General features: G+C 42.4%; 2 protein-coding genes, 1 long non-coding RNA gene and 1 pseudogene across 3 annotated transcripts; all 4 read right to left on the bottom strand.

The window, feature by feature from the left end:
• Nucleotides 1–6,202: 6,202 nt before the first annotated feature.
• LOC134634997 (uncharacterized) lies at nt 6,203–23,439 on the bottom strand. Its single transcript, XR_010094913.2, has 5 exons — nt 23,423–23,439; nt 6,741–6,801; nt 6,593–6,643; nt 6,313–6,506; nt 6,203–6,236 (listed from the first exon to the last, which is right to left on the bottom strand). It is a non-coding gene; the product is annotated as an uncharacterized LOC134634997 (long non-coding RNA).
• LOC134635084 (uncharacterized) lies at nt 12,886–15,547 on the bottom strand. The gene is made up of 8 exons (XM_065471687.1): nt 15,524–15,547; nt 15,168–15,270; nt 14,989–15,090; nt 14,713–14,903; nt 14,488–14,629; nt 13,753–14,403; nt 13,574–13,651; nt 12,886–12,905 (listed from the first exon to the last, which is right to left on the bottom strand). The coding sequence occupies exons 1-8, from the start codon at nt 15,545–15,547 to the stop codon at nt 12,886–12,888; spliced, it is 1,311 nt and encodes a 436-aa protein (XP_065327759.1).
• On the bottom strand, nt 16,817–20,673 carry LOC135933582 (uncharacterized; annotated as a pseudogene).
• LOC135933583 (uncharacterized) lies at nt 22,358–23,272 on the bottom strand. Its single transcript, XM_065471688.1, has one exon. It carries the CDS (start codon nt 23,270–23,272, stop codon nt 22,358–22,360), a length of 915 nt encoding a protein of 304 aa, XP_065327760.1.
• Nucleotides 23,440–24,706: the final 1,267 nt, after the last annotated feature.

Below are 24,706 nucleotides of genomic sequence, written 5' to 3' on the forward strand. Positions count from 1 at the left end.
TTCTGTTCGAATGTCCTGGAGGAAATTGATCTAATTCAGCATCCATAATACAGTTAAAGTCTCCACCTAGTAATAATTTTGCATTTGGAAATCTATTTAACCAGCTAGATATTATTTTTTCAATCGTCAAAAATAAATGATCATTTTCTAGCTTCGTGTTAAACCCGTATATGTTAGTTACAATTAAGACTAAATCATTATATTTTATGAGTTGGCATATGTAATGACCTGCAGAATCACATTCTGTATGTAAAACATCCCCATTATATCTGTTTTTCAGGATTGAGACCCCTGCTGATCGTTCAGTTCCATGAGATAACCATATAGAATTTCCCCATTGAGATCGCCAAAAACTAACATCGTTGATAGTAGAGTGAGATTCTTGTAAAAACACGAAGTCAGATTTAAGTTGCTTTGCATAAAGGAAAGTGGCTTTACGTTTTAAGTTGTTACGAAGACCCCTAGCATTAATAGAAACAAAAAACAAAGAACACAAATTGACAAAGAAAAGATATGTATTTAAATGTAAATCGAAGTTAAACTTTTTAACCTAACACTGAGATCAGCACTAGAATATGAAAATGTTCACAGTATAGAGTATATATATAAATAAACTTTAGACGCCTAATAATAGCGTAACAAAAAAATGTTTTACCTATTTAACAGTAAGTTTGCTTTTTGCTAACATCAAAGAGCAATTTAACCAGCCAAACATTAATATCTATAAATATCAGGCACATCAATATAAAGAACACCTTGTAAACAAACCTGAGAAGAACTGAGGGTCAGGGAATATCGAATAGATTATGTGTGAATTTCAGCACCATTTACAAAGCCTCGACCTCCAACAAAGTAAGCAGATTTCCCTTCTTCACGTGCTTTCTTTATAATGGGCCACAGCTTCAGTCTGTTTTCTTTGTCCTCTCTCATCAGGTCTTCAGTGAACCACAGATGATTTTTTTGAAGGAAAGTATTGTTCTTGGCAGCTTTCCACACCACATCACGAATTCTCCTTGAGATGAACCGGATGATGATCCCTCTGGGTCTCGGGTCATTTTGTTTTGGTTTCCCCACTCGGTGAGCGATGTCTAAGACCTCTGGAAGCTTTTCCTTTTCTGCAGGCAGAACCGTTTGGCATATCTCAATCCCCTTTGCGCGTACATCTTCTTTCTCCAACTCCGGTACCCCATACAGTCTCAGATTCCAACGGCGGTTGTAGCGTTCAACTTCAGAGATGCGTTCGTCACATTTCTGTGTAAGCGTTTCGTTTTTCTCAACCCTCTTCTCAATGACCATAATCTTATCACTTATGTCCTTTAAATCCGTACGAACTGTTCCTACCATTTCTTCAATGGCGTCACTTCTGGTGTTGATCAGATTAATCAAAGTGTTGACCGCATCAGCTTTTAGGGAGTCGCCATCAGAGTGACTGGTAGACAGTGTTGGTTTTTTAGCCACTGGAGGCTTGGAAGGCGTAACTGGTAGAGGTGGAAATTCTTCTTCAACCATCTGCTGACACTCCATTTCTTTCATGTAGCTATGGTCGCTAGCTAGCATGCTAGTTGCATGTGGTTTGCCCGAGTTACTCAGCCTTTCTGAGCAGATTTCGACATGTTGTTGTTATAGAATTTGGTTTCAGATTTAGCAGGTTTAGTGCACTGATCTTCAAAAAAGTCTTGAAAGTTAAAAAACGTCAAATAGGTGTTGTAAAAATGCTTTATATCTTTCTAGTGCTGAGAGCTCGAAAAAACACTCCTCTTCACGCCGCCATCTTGCTCGGCCCCCGGGTAGTGACACCTGCGTCGGGTAATCTCGGGGAGTTTTTGTGAAGCGCGTATCGAGGCTCGCTTTGATTACGTATGCAGTGACGTTCGAGGCCTCGCGGGCAGTCCGTACCATGTGACTGATTCAGGAACTAGCTCGCCGGTTCAAGAGCACCTGGCTGCAGCCACTAGCTGTATCCCAATTCAGGGGATGTGTCCCAATTCATGGGTCTGCACGCTTTTTTTTTCTTTTTTTTTAATACGCTTTATTGACAAAACACAGAATACAAATATAAAAAAATAACAAGCACAATGTCAGGGGGTTTCTATGGAAAAACAAAACAGTCTAATAACGAATCACATGATATTGAACAGGGAACATAAGTTTATGGTTTTGACAGCTTTTACATTTTGAGAATGTTGTATGGTTTTTACATATTGTTTGGTTTCATTTACAAAGCACTGAAAGGATGGTTTTGCATTAGAAAATTTTGACTTATGTATATGAAATTTAGTTAATAATATCAATAAATTTATCAAATAAAATTCGTTTGCCCTGTGCATGGGGTACTTACAGAAACCAAACAATATTTTTTCATAACAAAGAGAGAACTCAGAAAAGATAAAGGAAACAACAAAAACACAAAATTCTTGACAGAAAAGATTTGTGTATAAGCATGACCAAAACAAATGAGAAATATCTTCCTTCACACAGTTACAAAATGTACAGTTAACATCAATGTCCTTTTTATAACGTACAAGAAAAGATCTGGTTGGGTAAAAACGATGTATAACTTTAAAAGATATTTCCTTTACTTTGTTATTTAATAGAAATTTTGACGGTAAGGTCCAAATCTTCTCCCATTCCAGGTCCTGGAATAAGTTGTTCCAGTAGGCGACAGCCGTTGGGACACAAGTTTTGTCTTTTTGAAACAGAGTTCATATTTCACGGTTGTTTTTCGTCTTTACAGAGGGGAAACACACCTGACCAACATAAGTAACAGCAGGATCCAGCGGTAAAGGGGTTGAATCATTAACAACAGGATTTCTAAACAACATTAAGACCCCAGCAGGGATAGCATCAAACACTATGGCATATTCCTTTGGTGGAACAGGAAGACCATATGTATTCAAAAATTCTGAGTAAGAGAGTAAACCTCCAACAGGGTTTATAAGTTGTGCAACACGATGAATCCCATTATCAAACCAGTTACTTAAAAACACAGACTTATGTTTGTATAAAATGTCTCTATTGTTCCAAATATAGTATCTATGTGGAGAAAAGTTGTGTTTATAAATCAATGACCAGGAAAGAAGCATTTGTTTATAAAAGTTGGATAGTTTTAAAGGGATTTTATCGATATTGTAATTACAAAGCAAAAGGAAGTTAAGACCACCAATTTTTGAGAAAATATAATTGGGAATAAAGTTCCAAATTGAGGTTGGGTTCCTGAAAAATTGTCTAATCCAGTTTATTTTAAATACACTGTTTAATGAGGAGAAGTCCAGAAAGTTTACTCCACCATGTTGGTATGAGTTGGATAAAACTGACCTTTTAATATAATGAATTCTATTCTTCCATATGAAATTATAAAGAAGTCTGTCAATATCCACCAGGTTTTCTTTATTTACGTCAAGAGACAAAGCAGCATAAGTTAGACGAGATAAACCCTCTGCTTTCGTGAGTAAAACTCTCCCTTTAATGGATAAATCCCGCTGCAGCCAAGCATTTAGCTTACGTTGTGTTTTATCCAAAATTGGAGTGAAATTAAGGGAGCACCTGGTGGATTGATTTTTATTAATGATGATACCAAGGTAAGTGACAGACTCTTTCACTGGGATGCCAGCGATAGATAGACTGGCACAATTTCTAAGGGCAAGCAGTTCACATTTGCCAATGTTTAGGTGGAGTCCTGAAGCTAAAGAAAAGGCATTAATTGTCTTAATAGCCGTCTGCACCTGTGAAGCATTTTTTTTTAAAAAGAGAGTGGTATCATCAGCAAGTTGACTAATGAATAATTCTTTATCCGCAATTGTTATACCTTTCAGAGGACTGCGTTTAATATAATCGAAAAGGAGTTGAGAACAGATGAGAAATAAGTATGGGGAGATGGGGCAGCCTTGCCTGATACCGCGGTTCAAGTTAAACCTTGGCGATGTACCTGCTTGTAGTTTGATGGAGCAATTAACATTTTTGTACATTGTTTTAATTGCATTCTGAAAATAGGAACCAAAGCCAAATTTGTCCAAAGCCTGAAAAATAAAACCATGTTCAATTGTATCAAATGCTTTGCAGAAATCCACGAATAAGATAAAGCTATCATCCTTACACAAATCTGCATAATCAATTAGGTCAAAAACAAGTCTAATGTTGTTGGATATGTGTCTGTTGGCCATAAAGCCAGACTGAGTTTCAAGGGTCTGCACGCTTGAAGTACGCATTTTAAGTGCGATTACGTCACCGCCACGCGACAACGGCTGTCCCAATTCAAAGTGTACTTCAAATGCATACTCCAAATGTGACGTCGATTTCGTGTGCATATAGTGAGCGGTTTTACAGTCTTAACATCTATAATAATTGTAAAAAATAAAGTTGGCTACTTCATGGATTTCACCTACCGCGGGTTATTTTTTTAACGTAACTCCTGCGATAAACGAGGGACTGCTGTATTATTAATAGTAGAGTCTGGGACATCTAATTGATTAACATCAACATTGATTATTATGCACTGTTATTTTTGTTCAAGGAGAGCAAAAAATATAAAACTCTCTCTCAGCTTGTTTGTTGCCAAAAATGGCCACTTTTTGTGTATGTTCACAAAATGCTATAAAATGTATATTTCTTAAAACATTTATCTACTTTTACCGACGTGACTCTTTAAAATAGCACCAGTCCTTTTCATCAAAATCGAAATTGTATCTAAATTTTTTACTCTTTATAGTCTGTTAGGTTATATATTACCATTAACTTTTCAGATAAAACGGTGATAAAGTCCTAATGTTTTCACGAAACTTCCTTTTTTTCCCATCTGAGCATCGGGGAAAAGGCTGTCTTGCAATTGTTGAGGTCACTAGTGTGTGCCCCATTTCTTCCAGGATCACTCTCTTTATAGGTTTTAGTGGACTCCTAGTACTGTGAAGTGGTTTCATGGGACAAAGGCAATGTATTGCAAGATTTGGGAGATTGTAGAAATAAGCAGTAATGCCCCTTCCTACCATCTTTCCAGAAAAATAAGTGATCTGGAAACTGTTAGACTTACTTACAGCAGCAGCACTTTCTGCACCTGCATAAACTCCAGGACACATTTACTAACAGTGTTTGTTGCTGTATGTGCTGCAGCTTTTAATTTTTTAATAATATATATTTTGTTAATATTTTGGCTATGGTGTCTTGTTATGAAATGTACAAGAGTAAAAGTGTTTTTAGCAGGTGCTTCAAAGCTAAGTTTGACTGGGAAACAGAACAGGATCAACAGAAATTCTCTGCAGCCTGTGTAATATTTGATGCGTTATAATTTATTCTACTCTATCTTGCAAATACATATTTGTGTGGCAATGTCATGCACAACACACACAACTATTAGATCCTTAAGATCAAACCTGTGTCATTCTTTTGGTCCACTGCAGTGTAGTGGTCAAAAAAAGAAGAAGTGAAGTGGCCACAAATGGCCAGGATAGAGCCCAGAGTGTTAATGTTTAAAATGTATAAAAATATTATTGATTACAATTCTTTACTGTTAATATCAACAATAATCTTTTTATTTTGAAATTACAAGTATAAAAAAATGCTGTTACATTTACATTTAATGCTGTTACACTGTAATCCTTTATTATAAGTATGGACATGGAATCAAGTGCACAACATTTTGAAATAAGTTTAATTGGAATTTTGTACTATGCAAAAACAAAACAAAAAACAACAACGACGACATATTAAACAAACAAACAAACACAGACAGTGCCTTTATTTGTCCATTACATGTCAAACATAGCACTGACCCATAGTCCCTGCTCATCAGCACATGCTTTCAAAAAGAGCTCCATGTCCTCTGCAAACTGAAAAACAAAGAGGAACAAGTCCCTTGCTCCAGTGTCTTCTTTCTCTGACATGTCTCTTAAGACCCTCTGCTGGTCCCCTTGATTTAAAGACAGATATTTTGGCATTGTTACGTGTCCACGGAAAAGTGCCTTATTTTGGACAACCCACTGCACAGCAGGACGCAGATCTTCAACAACTGCTGGCTCCTGTGTCAGGCAAATGGGGATAAAAACATAGCTATCTCTCTGTTGCAGAACAGTTTTTTAACAGTTATTCAAATGTCACTAACCATGCAATTACACTACTGTTTAAAGCGAATATTGACCTGACTGACTTCCTGGAACTTGCGCTTTTTCAGTCTGAAAATGGGCACCTGTTGTCCTTCAAGCACAGCTTTGGCCTCCTCTCTCCAGTGTGCAAATAGCTTGCCAGAGCTTAACAGAAAATTTTGATATCGTTAAGGTGTGCAAACTTTGACACAACATAGAACAGAAGTCAAAATATAAATACCTCCTGAGATCAAAGTTCTCCATCAACAGCAAGCACCACCATTTACGCAAGTAGGGCATGTCTGACTGTAAAATATTAATATGAAACATATTTAACAACTTTCAAAAGATTCAAGACTCCATTGCTGTGAAAGTAAATCGGATACTTACTATAGTATAGTCAAATGGTGCATCCAGTGCCACGTACAGAGCAGACTATTTGGAAGAAAAAATAAAAATGTCATTTTTTTAGAAGCTTAAATTAGCTTCTGTATGAATTTCAAGAAGAGAAGAAAAATTACCATCAGCATGAAGATCCCACAGTCAACTCCATAGTCTTGGCTTGAAAAACCCTGTATTACATTGAAAATAAAGGCTCGTTAATAAAATCCCTTAAAAGAAGACTAGTGTAATTCATATTATTCACCATACACTTAAACTAGCACATACCTTCAAGTCAAAGCTCTTTTTTTCTGACCACTGCCCGGGAATGAGCTTCACTGCAAGATTCCTTTTTTTCAAGGCAGTTACATTCACAAGTTAACAGACATCATCATGATGGGTGTGAAATGTCTATTGCTAATAGCACCAACTGTAACTACAGGCCTTAGGAACACGACCTCAACAAAACAGCATAACAAAATGAAAAAGTACAGTCACATGCTCACAGTTGGTCAAAATAAAGCATTTTCAGCTTTAATTTAAGGTTGGCATATTTTATAAAGTAATATTTAATAGTGTTTTATGTTGAAGTAGAACATTTGAAGACCCTATTTATGTCTGAAACTCATCTAAAGACAGCATCACTGACTTGATCAGAATGTGAAGATGAGAAATAAAATGTTGAAGCATCATGCTGATATACTTTATAAAAAAGCATGTGAGTGTACTGTATGTGTGAACACTAAAGATCAGCGGAACATGATCTGGGATGCACTTAACCTGGAACACTGAACAGGTTCCTGAAAACTCTAGAACAAACCAAAAATGCTTATAAAAATGTGACTTCAAAAGTGAAACATATTGTTGGCCACCAAATCCTGCCTTTGTGTATAATGGGTCAAGAAAGAGGATTTCTCTTTTAGGTGGCTTCAGTACCTAAAAGACAGTTAGCTGTCATGATCCTGGGTCCTTTTGACCCAGCGTTTTGTGTTTTCTATTATTGTGATTTTGGTTCTGTCCTTCCTCTGTGTAGTGTTTATTCAGTTCTGCCCATGTGTTCCTGTGTTTAGTCCGCGTTTCTTAGTCTGTGTCCTTGCTTGTGTAGTTCCTGTTTTATTGTGAAGGTCTGTGTCTGACGTCAGTGTGTTCAGTTTACTTTTCCCCTGTCTCGTCAGGTCGGATTACTCCCAGCTGTGCCCTCCTTTTGTGTCTCATTCCCTCGTTATCCTTCTGTGTATTTAAACCTCGTGTCTGCCTCTGTTAGTTGCTGTTTCGTCTGTGTTGTTCCCCTAGATGTCCCTGCGTCTCTCCATATGTGTTTCCTCGGACCTCCCTGCATCTTCGTTTCTGGTTTGCTTTGTTAGTTTTCCCAGTTTAGGTTACCTGTTAGTGTCACTCGCCATTTCTGTTTATTTGCCTTTCTGTTAATAAATTCTTACCTGCACTTGAGCTGCTGCTGCCCGGTCCTAATTAACTTCCACACGGCTTGCACCCGCAAACCGTGACAGCACGAAACAGCCAACATGGACCCAGCAGCTTGCGACCCTTCGGAGGAGCTGAGGGATGACATCATTTTCTCCGTTGAGAACCTTCTCAGCCGGTGGTTGGAACATCCCCCGGAGGAGCTTTGTCGCGCTGTGGAAACACGCCTACAGCGGCTCTTCTCTGGGCTTCCGTGGCTGTTTGGCTCGCTCTCTCCGACCATTCAGGCCTTCCTTCAGCACACACCTCACCTGCTCTCTGCCACTCCTGCCTCGCCGCCCGACTCGCCGAATGTGATCTTGCCTGGCCCGTCGGAGCCGTCGGCGGGGAGGAAATGTCGATCGCGCCGCCGGCGCGCCACCCCACAGCCGGACATCCGGACTTTTAATTCGCCGGTTGCGGTGAGTGAGGACTCCTTTCCGTTTTCGGACTGTTCGACTGTGCATTCTGGGGCTGTCTTCTGTGTGGCAGATAATGTTGGGGACAGTTCGTTAGCTGCCTCGCAGCCACTCTCTGCTCAGTTAGCTGCCTCGCAGCCACTCTCTGCTCAGGGTTCTGGTGTCACTCCACCGCTGCTTTCGGAAGCCAGGCCCTGCAGGAGGAGCAAGCAGCGGCGAAGGAAGGATTTTGTGGTGGAGGACACTGGGCTTACTCCGCTACAATCCTTTGCTTTATTTTTGGGACTTCCACGTTCGGAGCTACACAAACTTCCCACCTCCTCGTCCCAGCCTCGCTCCGCCACTCTGGCCCAGCCTCCAGTGGCTCACTTAGCTGCCCAGCCTCCAGTGGCTCACTTAGCTGCCCAGCCTCCAGTGGCTCACTTAGCTGCCCAGCCTCCAGTGGCTCACTTAGCTGCCCAGCCTCCAGTGGCTCACTTAGCTGCCCAGCCTCCAGTGGCTCACTTAGCTGCCCAGCCTCCAGTGGCTCACTTAGCTGCCCAGCCTCCAGTGGCTCACTTAGCTGCCCAGCCTCCAGTGGCTCACTTAGCTGCCCAGCCTCCAGTGGCTCACTTAGCTGCCCAGCCTCCAGTGGCTCACTTAGCTGCCCAGCCTCCAGTAGCCCAGCTCCCAGGGTCATCTGCTCACTCACACTCAGTTCAGTCTCCAGTGCCTCCAGCGTCACCTGTGGTTCAGTCTCCCGTGCCCCCAGCGTCACCTGTGGTTCAGTCTCCCGTGCCCCCAGCGTCACCTGTGGTTCAGTCTCCCGTGCCCCCAGCGTCACCTGTGGTTCAGTCTCCCGTGCCCCCAGCGTCACCTGTGGTTCAGTCTCCCGTGCCCCCAGCGTCACCTGTGGTTCAGTCTCCCGTGCCCCCAGCGTCACCTGTGGTTCAGTCTCCAGTGCCCCCAGCGTCACCTGTGGTTCAGTCTCCAGTGCCCCCAGCGTCACCTGTGGTTCAGTCTCCAGTGCCCCCAGCGTCACCTGTGGTTCAGTCTCCAGTGCCCCCAGCGTCACCTGTGGTTCAGTCTCCAGTGCCCCCAGCGTCACCTGTGGTTCAGTCTCCAGTGCCCCCAGCGTCACCTGTGGTTCAGTCTCCAGTGCCCCCAGCGTCACCTGTGGTTCAGTCTCCAGTGCCCCCAGCGTCACCTGTGGTTCAGTCTCCAGTGCCGCCTGTAGTCCAGGCCCCAGTGCCGCCTGTGCCCCCCGTAGCTCAGGCCCCTGTGCCCCCCGTAGCTCCAGTCTCACACTCTCGCTTTAGGCAGGGAGAAGGTCTTAGTTCCACCCAGGGAGATTCTTGCTCTTTAGCTGCTTCAGGCGAAGTTATGCACTCCAGGGCTTCCCCAGAAGCTGGGTTTCACCCCCCAGCTATTACTGGACCCCTGAAGATTAAGCAGCCCTCAGAGAACTCCTCCATGTTAGTGTTGCCTGGGCAAAGCCAGTGCTCCGTGCAGTGCCAGCTGCCTTTATGTCGGCTAGTGGACTCTTTGCCTCGTGTCTCCGCTGGAGGGTCCGAGGGACCGCTCCGGCCTTCGTCTCGTGTCTCCGCTGGAGGGTCCGAGGGACCGCTCCGGCCTTCGTCTCGTGTCTCCGCTGGAGGGTCCGAGGGACCGCTCCGGCCTTCGTCTCTAGTCTCCGCTGGAGGATCCGAGGGACCCGTCCAGCCTGCAGCGCCTCCGGCTTCCACGCCGCCTGCTGCAGCGCCTCCGGCTTCCACGCCGCCGCCAGCTGCAGCGCCTCCGTCTCCGGCTTCCACGCCGCCGCCAGCTGCAGCGCCTCCGTCTCCGGCTTCCACGCCGCCGCCAGCTGCAGCGCCTCCGTCTCCGGCTTCCACGCCGCCGCCAGCTGCAGCGCCTCCGTCTCCGGCTTCCACGCCGCCGCCAGCTGCAGCGCCTCCGTCTCCGGCTTCCACGCCGCCGCCAGCTGCAGCTTCACCATCCATGCCAGCGGCAGCCTCACCATCTACGCCGCCGCCTGCAGCGCCGCCGCCTCCGGCTTCCACGCCGCCGCCTGCAGCGCCGCCGCCTCCCGCTTCCACGCCGCCGCCTGCAGCGCTTCCATCTCTGGCGTCCACGCCAGCTGCCGCCTCTTCATTCACGCCAGCTGCAGCGCCTCCGTCTCCGGCTTCCACGCCGCCGCCAGCTGCAGCTTCACCATCCACGCCAGCGGCAGCCTCACCATCTACACCGCCAGCTGCAGTGCCTTCGTCTCCGGCTTCCTCGCCGTCACCTGCGGCCTCTTCGTCTCCGGCTTCCTCGCCGTCACCTGCGGCCTCTTCGTCTCCGGCTTCCTCGCCGTCACCTGCGGCCTCTTCGTCTCCGGCTTCCTCGCCGTCACCTGCGGCCTCTTCGTCTCCGGCTTCCTCGCCGTCACCTGCGGCCTCTTCGTCTCCGGCTTCCTCGCCGTCACCTGCGGCCTCTTCGTCTCCGGCTTCCTCGCCGTCACCTGCGGCCTCTTCGTCTCCGGCTTCCTCGCCGTCACCTGCGGCCTCTTCGTCTCCGGCTTCCTCGCCGTCACCTGCGGCCTCATCAGCCACGCCAGCAGCACCCTCCGAGTCTTCAGCGTCGCCTGGTCCAGCCTCCGAGTCTTCAGCGTCGCCTGGTCCAGCCTCCGAGTCTTCAGCGTCGCCTGGTCCAGCCTCCGAGTCTTCAGCGTCGCCTGGTCCAGCCTCCGAGTCTTCAGCGTCGCCTGGTCCAGCCTCCGAGTCTTCAGCGTCGCCTGGTCCAGCCTCCGAGTCTTCAGCGTCGCCTGGTCCAGCCTCCGAGTCTTCAGCGTCGCCTGGTCCAGCCTCCGAGTCTTCAGCGTCGCCTGGTCCTACCCTGTCGGGGTCTGCAGCTGACTGGCCACTTTCCAGGCCACTGGCCAGGCGACATCGCCGTCGTGGGCGGCCCCCGGACCGCCTTCGCCTGAGTCGCCGCCATTGCGTCCCTCACGGCCGGCCCCCTGAACTGTCCGGGCTCCTGTGTTATCGGCCCCCGGGCCGGCCCCCTGAACTGTGCCCGCGTCGGCGCCGCTGCCGTCCTCACGGCCGACCCCCTGAACTGTGCCCGCGTCGGCGCCGCTGCCGTCCTCACGGCCGGCCCCCTGAACTGTCCGGGCTCCTGGGTTGTCGGCCCCCGGGCCGGCCCCCTGACCTGGGTCCACATCGCCACCGTGGCCTTCCGCAAGGTCGGCCCCCGGAACTGTTGGGACTTCTGTGCGGTCGGCCCCCTGGCCGGCCCCCTGAACTCTTCTGTTTTGGACTCTGTTTTTTTTTTTGGGGCTCCAGTGTGCGTCTTTTGTTGTGTTTTTGGTGGTGGCTCGTGTTGTGGTTTTTGTCCCTCTTGTGCACTGGTTTTGTTTTGCCCCGAGCCCTCCGTCCTGGGCCCCCACCGCCCGCCCTGGTCGGGTTTTCTGTTTTTCTGGCTGTTTTTGTTTTCTTGTTGGGCTGTCTGGGGCCAGCCTTTGAGGGGGGGGTACTGTCATGATCCTGGGTCCTTTTGACCCAGCGTTTTGTGTTTTCTATTATTGTGATTTTGGTTCTGTCCTTCCTCTGTGTAGTGTTTATTCAGTTCTGCCCATGTGTTCCTGTGTTTAGTCCGCGTTTCTTAGTCTGTGTCCTTGCTTGTGTAGTTCCTGTTTTATTGTGAAGGTCTGTGTCTGACGTCAGTGTGTTCAGTTTACTTTTCCCCTGTCTCGTCAGGTCGGATTACTTCCAGCTGTGCCCTCCTTTTGTGTCTCATTCCCTCGTTATCCTTCTGTGTATTTAAACCTCGTGTCTGCCTCTGTTAGTTGCTGTTTCGTCTGTGTTGTTCCCCTAGATGTCCCTGCGTCTCTCCATATGTGTTTCCTCGGACCTCCCTGCATCTTCGTTTCTGGTTTGCTTTGTTAGTTTTCCCAGTTTAGGTTACCTGTTAGTGTCACTCGCCATTTCTGTTTATTTGCCTTTCTGTTAATAAATTCTTACCTGCACTTGAGCTGCTGCTGCCCGGTCCTAATTAACTTCCACACGGCTTGCACCCGCAAACCGTGACAGTTAGCCATGACTTCAAACCTGAAAACAATGTCATTGCAAGCGATCATAATCAAAGACTTTTTAAACTGCGTCATAAAAGCTTGAATACATCTCAGACACATAGCAAAATTCAAACAGTTTGTATGTGTCAAAAAACAAGACTTACACACAACTGGAAATGAGCAGGTGTCCAGAGAGGGAGAACTATGATGTCCATCTTCTGAGCATCAGTCTGAAACAGAATTTTATTTTTAAGTATGAACTCTCACCAAAGTTATAAAAAAATCAGTTTGATTACTTGCTTGTTTCTTTAAAGGACGGTACACTTACAGGAAAGGACTGCAATGGATCACAGCCATAGGGTGCAAGCCAAGTCTGGCTGACATACAGATTTTCTATGTAAATGCTTATCCCCTAGAATGTAAAAACAGCACATTTAAAACAACAACTCTTTAAATTAAAGCTTGACAATCATCATATACAACATACAGTACCTTTGACTGAACAATTTTAGTTATAAGCTCAAAACAGCCATTTCCAATCTGAAACAGAAAAAATCATCAAAAAAATGAATGTACACTTTATTATTTCATATTCATAGAAACAAAATACTTACAGTCGATTCCATTTGTTTGTTTAAACCCAGTGTCCAAAAATCTCCCTGCGTGAGGCATCCAGAAGATGTTTCAACAATCAGCTCATCTTTGGGTCTGCTGATGTCCAGAACATAGTTGAGCTAAAAAAATAGAGAGGTGTCATAGACTGTGGATGACAAAATCAGATAAGCACTAAAAGTTGCACTTTGCAACATCTGAAAACTTTAACATACAAGCTGTTGTTGGCCAGGGTGCGGTACAAAACACCAGGATGAACGGCTGGCCAAAATGTTCTCAGGCTTTGTCAGAGCTTCGCACGGTGGTCCACACAGGTCAGGAAAAGTTGCATCTGCTGACCTTCTATTGGCTTTCTTGTTGTCAACTCTTTCCTGAGGTTCTATTGGATTTTAACAGGTTTCAGACAAAACACTACATAGAATGCATATTAAATGCATACAAATGCAAGAAAAATAAGCACTATTTACAGAAGGAAATTCATTTGAAACAGCATGTAACAAATTCGTTTATGAGCCCTCAACTACAACAAGATAATGAATGCAAGATTATTATTTCACCTATATATGACAATCACTATTCAAAATAAGAAATTTTACCAGTGTCACCAGACAGTGAAGGTGCTGGGTTCAACACTGTTTCTGTGGTTTCTCTGGGTTTATTGCACACCTGTGGGGCTAGGGACACAAAGAAAACAATATACACACACACAGATAGGAACAAATCTAACATGTGAACAATGGTAGCCTTCTGGTCATGAGACAATGCATGTACTTACCTACGACAGCTTGACCCAGTGCCGACAATGAGATATTGATCTTTCCAAGTCGACCATGTCTTAGCTGCCTCTCCAGAAGTTTCTTGTTGATGACAGTGTTATAATGATGAGTTATATTTCTCATCAGAAACACATGTGTGGATGGACTCATGTTACTTAAAAAGTAATTGCTTTTCCTCATGTTTGCAAAGAACTGTTCAACAACTTGACTGTTCAGCCAGCCTTTCAGCTCTGGGACAAGTTGAATTCTGCGTAATATGTCCTTGGGATCTTTTGTATTTCCCTCATGAAATCTGTCATACAGGACATAATGGTCAGATGATCCAGTGACAGGATGAGGATTTTCATTTACACCGTCCATCCTTTCATGTAGCCATAAAAGATTCACTTTCAGGCTTCCATCCTGTGCAGCCTTGACATTTTCCTCAGTGGGCTCAACCAGTCGACCTTCATGTGGATGAAATGGCAGTTTATCAGGAACCAGCAAATTGGTGTGTGCCGCCAAACTCCTCGCAAAATCGTAAACACAGACGTTTGGCATGTGCTTCCAGGACAGGAGAAGGTCAGCAAAATCCCGGGGACTTTCAGCACGAAGATTAAATTTAACACTGTATACAATGCCATGTGGACATAGTATTACAGACCATCCTCCTGCAAGCAAAGATTAAAAAAGTTGTTTGTGATTGTAATTACATATTTTAATGCTACTTCTAATAATCGCTAAGTGATGCTTACCAGAGGCACCCCATATGGTTTGAAAGACCTTATCATATGTCTGCCTGCTCTTCATCTTCTCCCTCAGTCTGGTGATGAGATCAAAGCGGGAGCCTTTGGAGTCGATGTTGCATGCTTTACACAATTTTCTTACCACTCCAACCTGACAGTAATTAGGGAAAACTGTAAATGGAACAACTCCAGAACTTTATGTCACATATTCTGAAAACTTCAAAGCAATGTTACCTTTTGTTTGGCAAGTTCATCCAACAGACGGTCTCCTGTGACACTGCTAAGCTTTGCTTCATGTGAAGAGCTTGTTCCTACTTTTTGAAACTCTGTGTTAAGCACAATGTCACTTGTTCGAGTTTCCCTCCCGATCCATGGTGCCCAGTGCGTGTAACTTGGTGGAACTGAAAATGGATTCTTCACGCCGCCTACAGAAAATGGCATGTTTTTAATTACAATCTAAATTACTTTAAAACACTGAATGACTTTCAATACGTTTTTGCCATCACTCACTTGGAAAAAACCCACGGCTTATCATTTCCAGGTGAATAGAGTTCCAAAAACCTTCAGTGTCATGTTCACTATTGAAGTCTTCCGGAACTTTGAGGTCACTCACTATAATAAATTGACTCATAAGAACAAGCACATAATGTACACAATGAACTATAAACACAAATGTACATTAAACTTACCTGCTAACTTGAACACCCCTTTTCTGTGTAAGTCCATAACTACCACAGGGGGGTGAAACCCACAGTTTATGCAGGAGTACATGTATTCTGCATCAGTCAAAGCCTCAAAATGGCAATAAGCATGAAAAATGGTATCCCTAGAAGGAAACTTCACTCTTCTTAAGCCCTCCAATGTGTCAATGACCCTTGGAGCAGATACATGGTTCTGTAATATGACAATAGGGTGAATAAGACTATGATTACACAGATATTTAAATTTGGGCACCAACATATCATAATGACACAAACACATTTTTAAAGCAATCTTCAGATAAGTACACTGTTAGACTTTTCGTCTCCACTTTACGGTAACATACTGGCGTCACTGTTGCCAGCGTCATACCGTGACGCCGTGTTACGGTAGCTTACCGTTCTGCAGGATGATACCGTTTTTTGCTGTTGTGGTATAATACTCTTGGACAAATTATGGTAACGCACCGTAGCTTTTTTTACGGTATCTCACTGGCGTCACTGTCGCCAGTGAGATACCGTTATGTCATTATGGCGTAAAATACGTCAACAAAGTAACATCATACTGTGATTAAGAAATTGGTATACTACCGTTTATTCACCGTATGTCACTGTAAGCTCGCTGCAAGGTAATAAACTGCAATATATTTACCAGTAAATTACCGTTATCACGCATCATCAGTACCAAAAATATTCATCTCTGCTAGAGGATACCGTGTTCCTACAGGCGGTCATTTACTGTTTAACAGGTCGTAATTTACCGTAATTTAAAGAAACAGTAACATACTGTAAGAGACTGGAGGGTTCCCAAAAAATTCTATTGTATAAAAAAAAAGTACCATTTATTTATATATATTTTTATATAAAAACATATATATACCCACTATCGATCGATTGATCGAGATAGATATACACACACACACAAAATATAATTCATGTGCTTCTCACCACTTTTTATTTCTGTTCTGATTTTTCCCTGCTGAAATACACATTTCCAAAATCAAAAACTGAAAAGAACTGAAAACATATTTTAATTGAGGAAGCACTTGTTTTTACTAAACCATGTAATCCATTATTTGTCAGATGGTTGTACAAACAATAACGATATTATGTCATATCCATATTATGGCAGACAACATATGGTCAAGTGTTGGGTTTTCTTAGTTATATTTTGTAGGGTCTTAAACCTACAATGTGAAGTGCCTTGGCATTCATTTTGTTGGCACCATACAAATAAACTTAATTGTAATTAATATAATATCAAGCCCCCCACTTCTGCCTCTATACACACTTTGTCCAAAATACTGGCTCACACCACCAAATCAATGCACAAAGCAGGGTCCACAAGGACATGGATGAGCGTGTGTGGTGTGAAGGAACTTGACTGACCTGCACTGAACCCTGATCTTGCTTTGTGGACTGAGTTCATTGATTTGTAGGGTGAGCCAATACATGTGACAATTAAAGTGTAAGTAGCTGAAATAATTTTTAACAAACAGGTAAAAGAAGGGAAAAAAATCAAAACTGTTGCACTCAAAAAACCTATTGGACAGAGACAGCGTCTTGCAAGATGGCAAGAGAGCTTGTCTTCATTGTTGTCCGTCTTGTGTAAATGTCCAGAAAGCATGGACCATGGATCGTCTGTGGAGACACAGGTAACAACACATTGGTCACTTAAATTATACAAGAAATTCACTGTAAATGGCAAAAACAGTTACCTAATTTGAAGTTCTCCACTCAAATTCAGTAAGCCGCTGGAGGAAAGTTGTGGCATGAGGGTTAATGTGAACAACCTTTCGCTTCACAGTGGTCCCAGTCTTTCTGCTTGTCCCAACCTTGGAGGTACATTTTGTTCCCTCTTCAGGGTTTATCCTTACAAAAAACCTTAAAACATGCCATAATAAATAGTAACATACAGTAACATTGAGTTGTGATTTGAAATAATGAGTTACTAAGGGATAATTTATTCATCATCTATCACAATTAGCAAACTGTTCAAACATACCTCTGAATTAGCTCCAATGTTGCACACACTGACTCCTGGTATTCCAGGTTCAATACATAGAATGAACCAAAGAAGACTGACATCGCATCAGCAAAGGTGTTCTCTTTGTCCAGCTCAACAATTACACGCCCCTCTGCACTCACCATCCAGCAGGTGGCGGTCATTGAACTTTGTCCTTAAATGTATAGGGGCAACATTGTCATTATGCAACATAAAATAATTTCAATACTTCACTTCTTCACACTGTCAAGATAGTCATAAAGCAAATAGCTACGTACAGTTAATTATTAATGGCCTTATGTACATAAGTCTGTTTTAACATATAATAATTGTACATTATTGGGAATTATTCTGCCCATTAAACATACCTAACAAAGAGTCAGCCCAATTAAATTACCGGAGATGAATCAACTGTATGGTTATTTTGGAGTTTATAGTTTGTGCTGCTGTTAAACTTGACAGTATTGACTTCAGTATTTCTGCTGTTGGTGTAGCTAGACTATGTTGATCAGTAATATGTAAAGTGAAATTTGATATTGTTACTTTGCTGGATTCACTGAAACACATGTCCAACAACCTTGGTTTATAAAGGAAATTACAGAAATTTGAGCTAAAAAAAACAGAGACCTGTGTCCACGAAAAGCTCCTGTGCCAAACAGAAATTTTAATATGGTCTAATCAGCTCTATTTCATAAATGACTTCTTACCAAGCATAATCAGCCTTGGGGTGCTTGGCAGGTTGCTCTCTGCTTCAAGGGACATCCTAGTAGATGTTTCCTGCCAGAAAAAGGACCAAGACATTTTATGTAACAAAAAAAAAAAAAAAAGAACAGGACAGCAAGCAACAGCATTAAACATAGAGCTGTATGAAAAAAGCTTACATCTGCTAAGACAAAGAGGAAGTCTTCATCTTCCTTGTAATAGTTCATCATGAGAAGTATGGCTGCTGTGCCAACCTTGTTGTTGGTCAAAACTCCCTCACTTTCTATCTGCTGGATGAGTGTCCTTATACCAAGGTTCCATTTGAGCTTCTGGCTTGAGAAATAATTAACAATCCTTCTGCCTTTGGTTATGAGGGCCTGACTTAAGCGCTCACTGATATCAATACCTGTGAGTTTGTGAAAGTGGTTCAAAAGACCTTTCCGAGTAAACAAGAATGGCCACTGCTCCTGAATTTCAGCTACTGAAAGTGAGGGACAACTGTTGATAAGCTGGCGCTGAGAAATATATGTGAGGCACATGAAGTCATCCACATCAGGTCTCTCCACATCTCAATGTCCTCGTGAATTAAAAATTGTTAACAAGATGTCTTTCTTTTCCTCTAAAGAAGCTGGCATTTCCCCCTCAGGAAGTTCAACTGGCTGCCAATTAATATAACCATAGGCATCTAACTTTTTTAATGGAGGTTGCATTACTGTTGGGACTGCAATCTTCCTCATTCCTGGTTCTCTTTGTTTCACTAAGTTTCACTGAACATGTTTTCTCGATTAACATGTTCAACTCTAGATTTGATGCTTCTTAGTAGTGAATAATGTCCACAACCCAGTCTTTCTCCCTTTTCAGTAAAATCTGCAAATGTTTGAGGGTATCTGTTTACAATGATCTTAGCAACCTCTTCACAAGATGCACGTTTAGGGTTTCTGCAGTAAACTTGCATGGCCTCCACAACAATTCTAACCATACTTCTCCTGTCCTCTGGATGAGCTCTGTCTCCTCTTGTGATTGCATGCAACAGTCTGAGTGGAAATCTTTCCCAAGCTCCAGAGTAATGGTGATATTCAGGCTCTTTGGTCTGTTGCCATCTAAAAATAAGAGAGAGAGAGAGATCATTGGAAAAGCAACTTTATATGGCTATTTCAACAAATATGTCCTCACTAAAAGATGAACCCTGCAATTAGGATTGAGTACTAACAGAAAGGCAGTTTTGGGGACCTTGTCTGTAGATGAAAATCAATCCCAGGACTGCAAAAGAACTACAAACGCATTGAAAAATACAGTATATTTTACAGTTTGTCACAATTTCCACCCTTAGTCCTACCATTACCAATGAAAGGTTAATGGTGTTAGATTCAGTGTCTACTTTTGTTTCGTGCATTGCACAACTGCAAAGATCCTGAAATTCCTCTATGATGCTCTGTATAGTGCTGCTTGGCAAGAGCATTTTAGCCTGCATTTTTAAATGACACAAAGTCAACTGTCTTCTAATAGATTAACTGTGTCCTGTCCTTGTATTATGGCAAATTCCACAATTTCTTGTTGCCTCGACTGCTGAACTGTCTACCTATGTTTTTGAGAAATATGGCTGAAAAATGATGGGACACTGAAATACTTAGAGCAACCTTCAAATGAACATAATACTTTTTCCCCCATCTTTGATATGAAATCTGAGATGGGCACAAAGCGTTGTGAAGTTTTGTGCAGCATACCCACATCCAGGTACTTGACAGCTGAGGTCACCAGTGAACCAGTGGTCTCCCTTCTTGTTCTGTGATTCCTATGCATATGTATATGAACGGCAGAAAATGTTCTGAAAGTAGCAGAACAGTTGTCAGTTCCACAAGACAGTCGATAGTTAGCTACATGTTTGTGGCTTTTAACATACAAACTGAACAATACATTTGCATGCACGGAAGCCACAAAATTTACAAATACACATAGTTGCAAAAAGTTCAGTGAGCAATTATCTTTCCTAAATGACATATGCAATGCAAAAAATAAAAAAATACGAGTATTGTCAATAGGGACCAATTCCCAGTTTTTACATGATCAAAATTATTCACAAAAGGCTTCAATAAACAGAAAATGTGTGCCGACAAGAGAGCAGTGCACAAAAATGAAAAGATATTTGAGCTCGACGCTTTAATGGGTTTAGCCTGAATTAGTCAGCACTCCGCACCATACAGGTAGTACAAGCACACCTAAAAACACTGACCAGCTAACAGCTGCATTTGGGGGCAACCTCAGTAGTTCACCGATTCACCTGTTGTAAATGTCCAAGTTTCTATCAAGTCTCATAAATCCATCGGCAACTATTAACTAACTAATCTTTTGAGTCTCCACATTCATAGATATTGAGATTTTGTCTTAGCATGTGAATGAAAATATCCTGGTAGGGTAGCTTAAAAGTCAAAACAAACAGTAATAAGAACGCATTTCGGACTTCTCTCGAATAAGTGAAAAAACACTTACCTTCAGACTGATTAGCTGGTGTCAATCCAACTTTAATGTGTCCCATGTCAGTCCATTTTGGGGGAAAAGTGTTAAGTGGTTTCATTTAATTTGAGATACTTCTGCATGGACGAGCAATTTGGAATCTAGCATAGTTGTCACGAATAGCATACGATCTTCAGATATAATCCAATCAACCTTGCATTTAACCCGACTGAACATCCAGTTACCTCTGACTACTTCTAAGTTGCTCATGTTAACGGTCTCATCATCACTCTGTGCTGCAGCGAACTGGATCTGTGGCACAGAATAGTTGATGGCCATGTTGTTCTCCTGCTTTGCAGCTTTGTTTGAGTCTGAATTGCGTCTTAAACATGCAAAACTAAGAAAAGCAGATCAATATTTTCTTCTTGTTGTTATTTAATGGTCGTTGGCAACCAGCGAAAGGAGCAATAACCACCTCGACCAATATTTTCTATCCCCATTGTTATTTTGAAAGTGAATACCCGACGTGTGCGTCATACGTCACGTTGTACGTCAGGTGAAGGTGTGGAGTCGGCTATCGCATTAAAAAGCTTTACAAATGTAACAATCGCTTTAAAAACACAACCCAACGCGCTAAACATGAACAAACATAAACACCCGTGTTACATTAACACGTATATCCAGGACATCTCTTCTGAACCAAGACGAAGTGGTGCTACAAGGGAATTATTTCTTTAGGAGAGTGCATTTAATAGCAGTCTGGCCAGCCACAAAATGCACCGCTAAAAATACAGTTTCTGCTTGTCCCAGAATTTATTAATTTTGAGAGTGAAGTTGTAGGACTGATTCTGGTTAGTGGTGTAGGTTTCATGGATGTGACACCTGAACTTGTGTAAAATGACCACCAGAGCATATTATTAGGTTAGTTCACTGTAGTATGGCAGAGGTGTCTTAAAAAGTACCACCTTATACAAAACAAATGAAGGTCCAGTATAAGAAAGAATAAGAAGAGAAAAAAGGAACACCCTGCTAAATTAAGTCATTTTTAAACATTACTCTAAATGTAGCCATAGTTTTTGTTGCTGGCCATACAAAAAATAAGTATACTTCAAGTATATATTTTTTCTCCCATGTCCCCTGCGGGGCTCCGTAGTTATGTACTAAAACGGGGGCCAATTTAGTCCCAAGAAGCATTATAAAAAATATATACAAAGTAAACTAAAGGTATACTTGCTTGTTTTCTAGTTTTTAAAGTATACTTATACTTAAATATTCTTTTTTATAAGAGTGAGACTGTTTGTTTGATACAAAGTGGGCTGTAATAATGTTTCACAATACATTTATTAATATATGAGGTTCAATTCAGTTCAAGAAATTCAATTTTAGTGTGGCTGCAACTTACTCCTTAAGTTAAAAATTATGCTGTATATTGTAGTTTATATGTTATACTGCTCTCACAGTGAATTGCATTTTATAGTAATACACTCTGAATGAGGATTTAAGTAGTTACTCTTAGATCTACAGTAGAAAACAACAGAAATCCAGATGGTATAATAGTATAATCTCAGTAACATCACCAATTGTTACATTTGCTGTATTTTACAGCTGTTTCCATGAGTACGGTGAGTTACCGTAAAAATAATGTAATCTCATGGAATTTTCCCACAGTTACATGCAAATTACAGTACTAAACTGCTAACATCCTTTAGAGTTTTTTACTGTTGATTTTGCAGTACTAAGCTATGGAAATTACTGCAAAGGCTAACAGTGTATATTTTATTTTTGCGATCCTCACCTGCAGATTTTCTCTCAAAAAATGGCAGAGTTCAAGAGCCAAAACAACGTGGTTGTCAAAGTTGTGAAGCCCATCTGTCCACTCCTGGTATCTGTAGACCATGTGGCACTGAGGACACGATCTATGGTGTGTTGAAACATCTGTTGAAGACAAATCACATTAATGTCAAAACATTAGTATAGGAACAATTATAACTAATTATTTCACACTGATATTTAATCTTATTCATTAAAACTTACTCTCAATCACTCCCATCATGCTGACAATCCTCACTTTATTGGTAATTACAATAGCCTCATCAAGTTTAGGGTGCTCTGGGCACACCTGGCACAACGTTTCACATGGAAAGAGCTGTTTCTGATGATCCATTTTCTGTGAGATGACATTTTCTGGAAGGGATCCAGGAATTTTTTTCTCTTTAAAAATATAGCGTATACTCCTTTCAACGGCAGCATTGTCCTCAAAGGAAGAACTCTCCTGAGTCATCTGTGATGGGGTGCCTGATGATAGTGGTACAGTTGATTTGAAGATGTCTCTCTGTGTCTGGAAGAGATGCCATTTAGCTATGTTTTTATGAGGACATGATATTCGTGGCTTTGCACAAGCACAATGCCAGGTGCTCCTCAGAGCATTGTAAGTCACAAATATTCTGCCAAGACGGCAGAAACTGTGTATTTCCGGTTCAAATACAGACAAACAGATCTGTGTTGAGGATCCACCAAAATCCACCCTCACACAAAGTGGAGCATGTGCCATCTGGGCAGCTTTCTGTCTCTTTATGCATGTAGCAGCTTTGGCCTCTCCAAAAAATTTAAGGTCCACCATTTCCATCACGATGTGCTCTTGAAGAAAAACCTCCTTTTCTTTTCCAGTTTCTCGGCAGTAATCTAGTGAGTGAAGGTGCTCACATAAACTGAAGCCTAGTCCGCTCCGCTGGGCCAGCAACTGGTATTGCTGACATTCCTCCAGCTCACATCTGATATTGTGAGACATCCCCCATGTTTTCCTCTGAATGTGAACTGGCACAGAAAACCCATGGCCAGTTCTCTGCACAACAAATAACCCTGTAGTTTCATCTACACAAACACACTGCAGATGACTGGCCAGGCAAACATCTATTGATTGGTTGGAGTGCTTCCTCATCATGTGAGCCTTGTAGTTTTTTGTACGAAGAGTAAGGCCACAGTGAGGGCATGTCATTTTCATGGACTTTCCATCAGCTGCAATTTTATTGAACACAAAGGGTAGAGCATATGAATGTTCTAACAAAGATTCAGAAAATGGTTCAGATACCGAAGACAAAACCTTGGCTCCTCGAAGAGTACTGCCGGAGGAATACGGGTCTCCTTGGAGAGTTCAGCGGGGAGCAGTCCTGATAATGGTGGCTGACTTGGCATTGAAGAATGCTGACAAGACAATAAATGCCTTGCCATATCCCCACGCTGTATGATTGTAATCTTACAGACAGGGCAGTGAAAGTGTCCTGTTGTCCTACAAGGCAGCCTGCACCGGCATATCATTTTATCTGTAAGAGATAAAAACAAACAAACACACAAACAAACAAAAACAAACAAACAGATGTAATTTAAATGTAGTTGTATAGAATGCAATCAATTTATCTAGCAATCAGATTGTACATGTTAACAAAAACATCCAAGCCAACCTCAATAATGAAAGCAAAATGGTATGGATCACAAAAGTTATGTCAAGAAAAGTAGTGAAAAGTAAATAAAAATATATTTTTTAAAAACACTATTTTGTGGCAGATGAATGCACTGAACTGTACAATGTCAACAGCAACTTTTAAGTCAACAAAGATACTGCAGAAGTGCTTAAAAAAGTGCATATTTATAACTATAAAGTATATATCATCTGCAATACATCGGGTGCTGTGCTGTTGATTGAAGCCTTCTACACCACATTGGTGAATGTGCTAGCAGAAGCCCTCTGCTAGCAAGCCACCAGGACCCGAACTTCTGGCTGGAGCCTTACTTGCCATCCTAGGTTTGTGCAGCCTATTTAATTCAGCATCAACAATCATTGTGTGTTTTGGATAATGGCTTTTTTCATTACTTTACTTTGCTTATTGGCTGTGGGGGCCTTTGGACACTCAATTTTTCTAAGATGAGAACATTTAACACTGTCCCCATTCTGCGAGACATCGTCCCCAGATCTACATGCGTCACTGCTGCTATACGTACAATTTCCAATGTATTTGGAACAGGACATTAATTTATCATTTGAACTACAGAAAGATTTACCTCATCTTCAAAACCTTCTTGCTTTATACAATTACAAAATTAGTTATGAAAAATCCTGCTTTGTTTCTACATTTCACAAGTCAAAATCAATAAGTAATGTTACAAAGCAGAGACTTCTGATCGTCTTACTACTGCTCTTATCTGGTAATGTACAACCTAACCCAGGCCCTGAGCTGCAATGTAGTCAGACACCATCTGAATTTAAATCCTCACCTGGGCTGAAGATAGTTCATCTTAATGTGCGCAGTTTGTTACCCAAGATGGATATGATCAAGATCTGGGTTCAATCAACAGATGCAGATATTGTCCTCATTTC

The sequence above is a fragment of the Pelmatolapia mariae genome, linkage group LG9 (genome assembly GCF_036321145.2).
Source record: "Pelmatolapia mariae isolate MD_Pm_ZW linkage group LG9, Pm_UMD_F_2, whole genome shotgun sequence".
Taxonomy (NCBI): Eukaryota; Metazoa; Chordata; class Actinopteri; order Cichliformes; family Cichlidae; genus Pelmatolapia; species Pelmatolapia mariae.

Coding starts and splice junctions, on each gene's coding strand:
- LOC134635084 (XM_065471687.1), bottom strand. CDS start 15,547: ATGACGCTGGCAACAGTGACGCCA. Junction 15,271..15,523: donor CGCTGGCAACAGTGACGCCA/GTATGTTACCGT, acceptor TGCCATTTTGAG/GCTTTGACTGATGCAGAATA. Junction 13,652..13,752: donor ACTGGGTCAAGCTGTCGTAG/GTAAGTACATGC, acceptor TTGTGTCCCTAG/CCCCACAGGTGTGCAATAAA.
- LOC135933583 (XM_065471688.1), bottom strand. CDS start 23,272: ATGAGGAAGCACTCCAACCAATCAATAGATGTTTGCCTGGCCAGTCAT.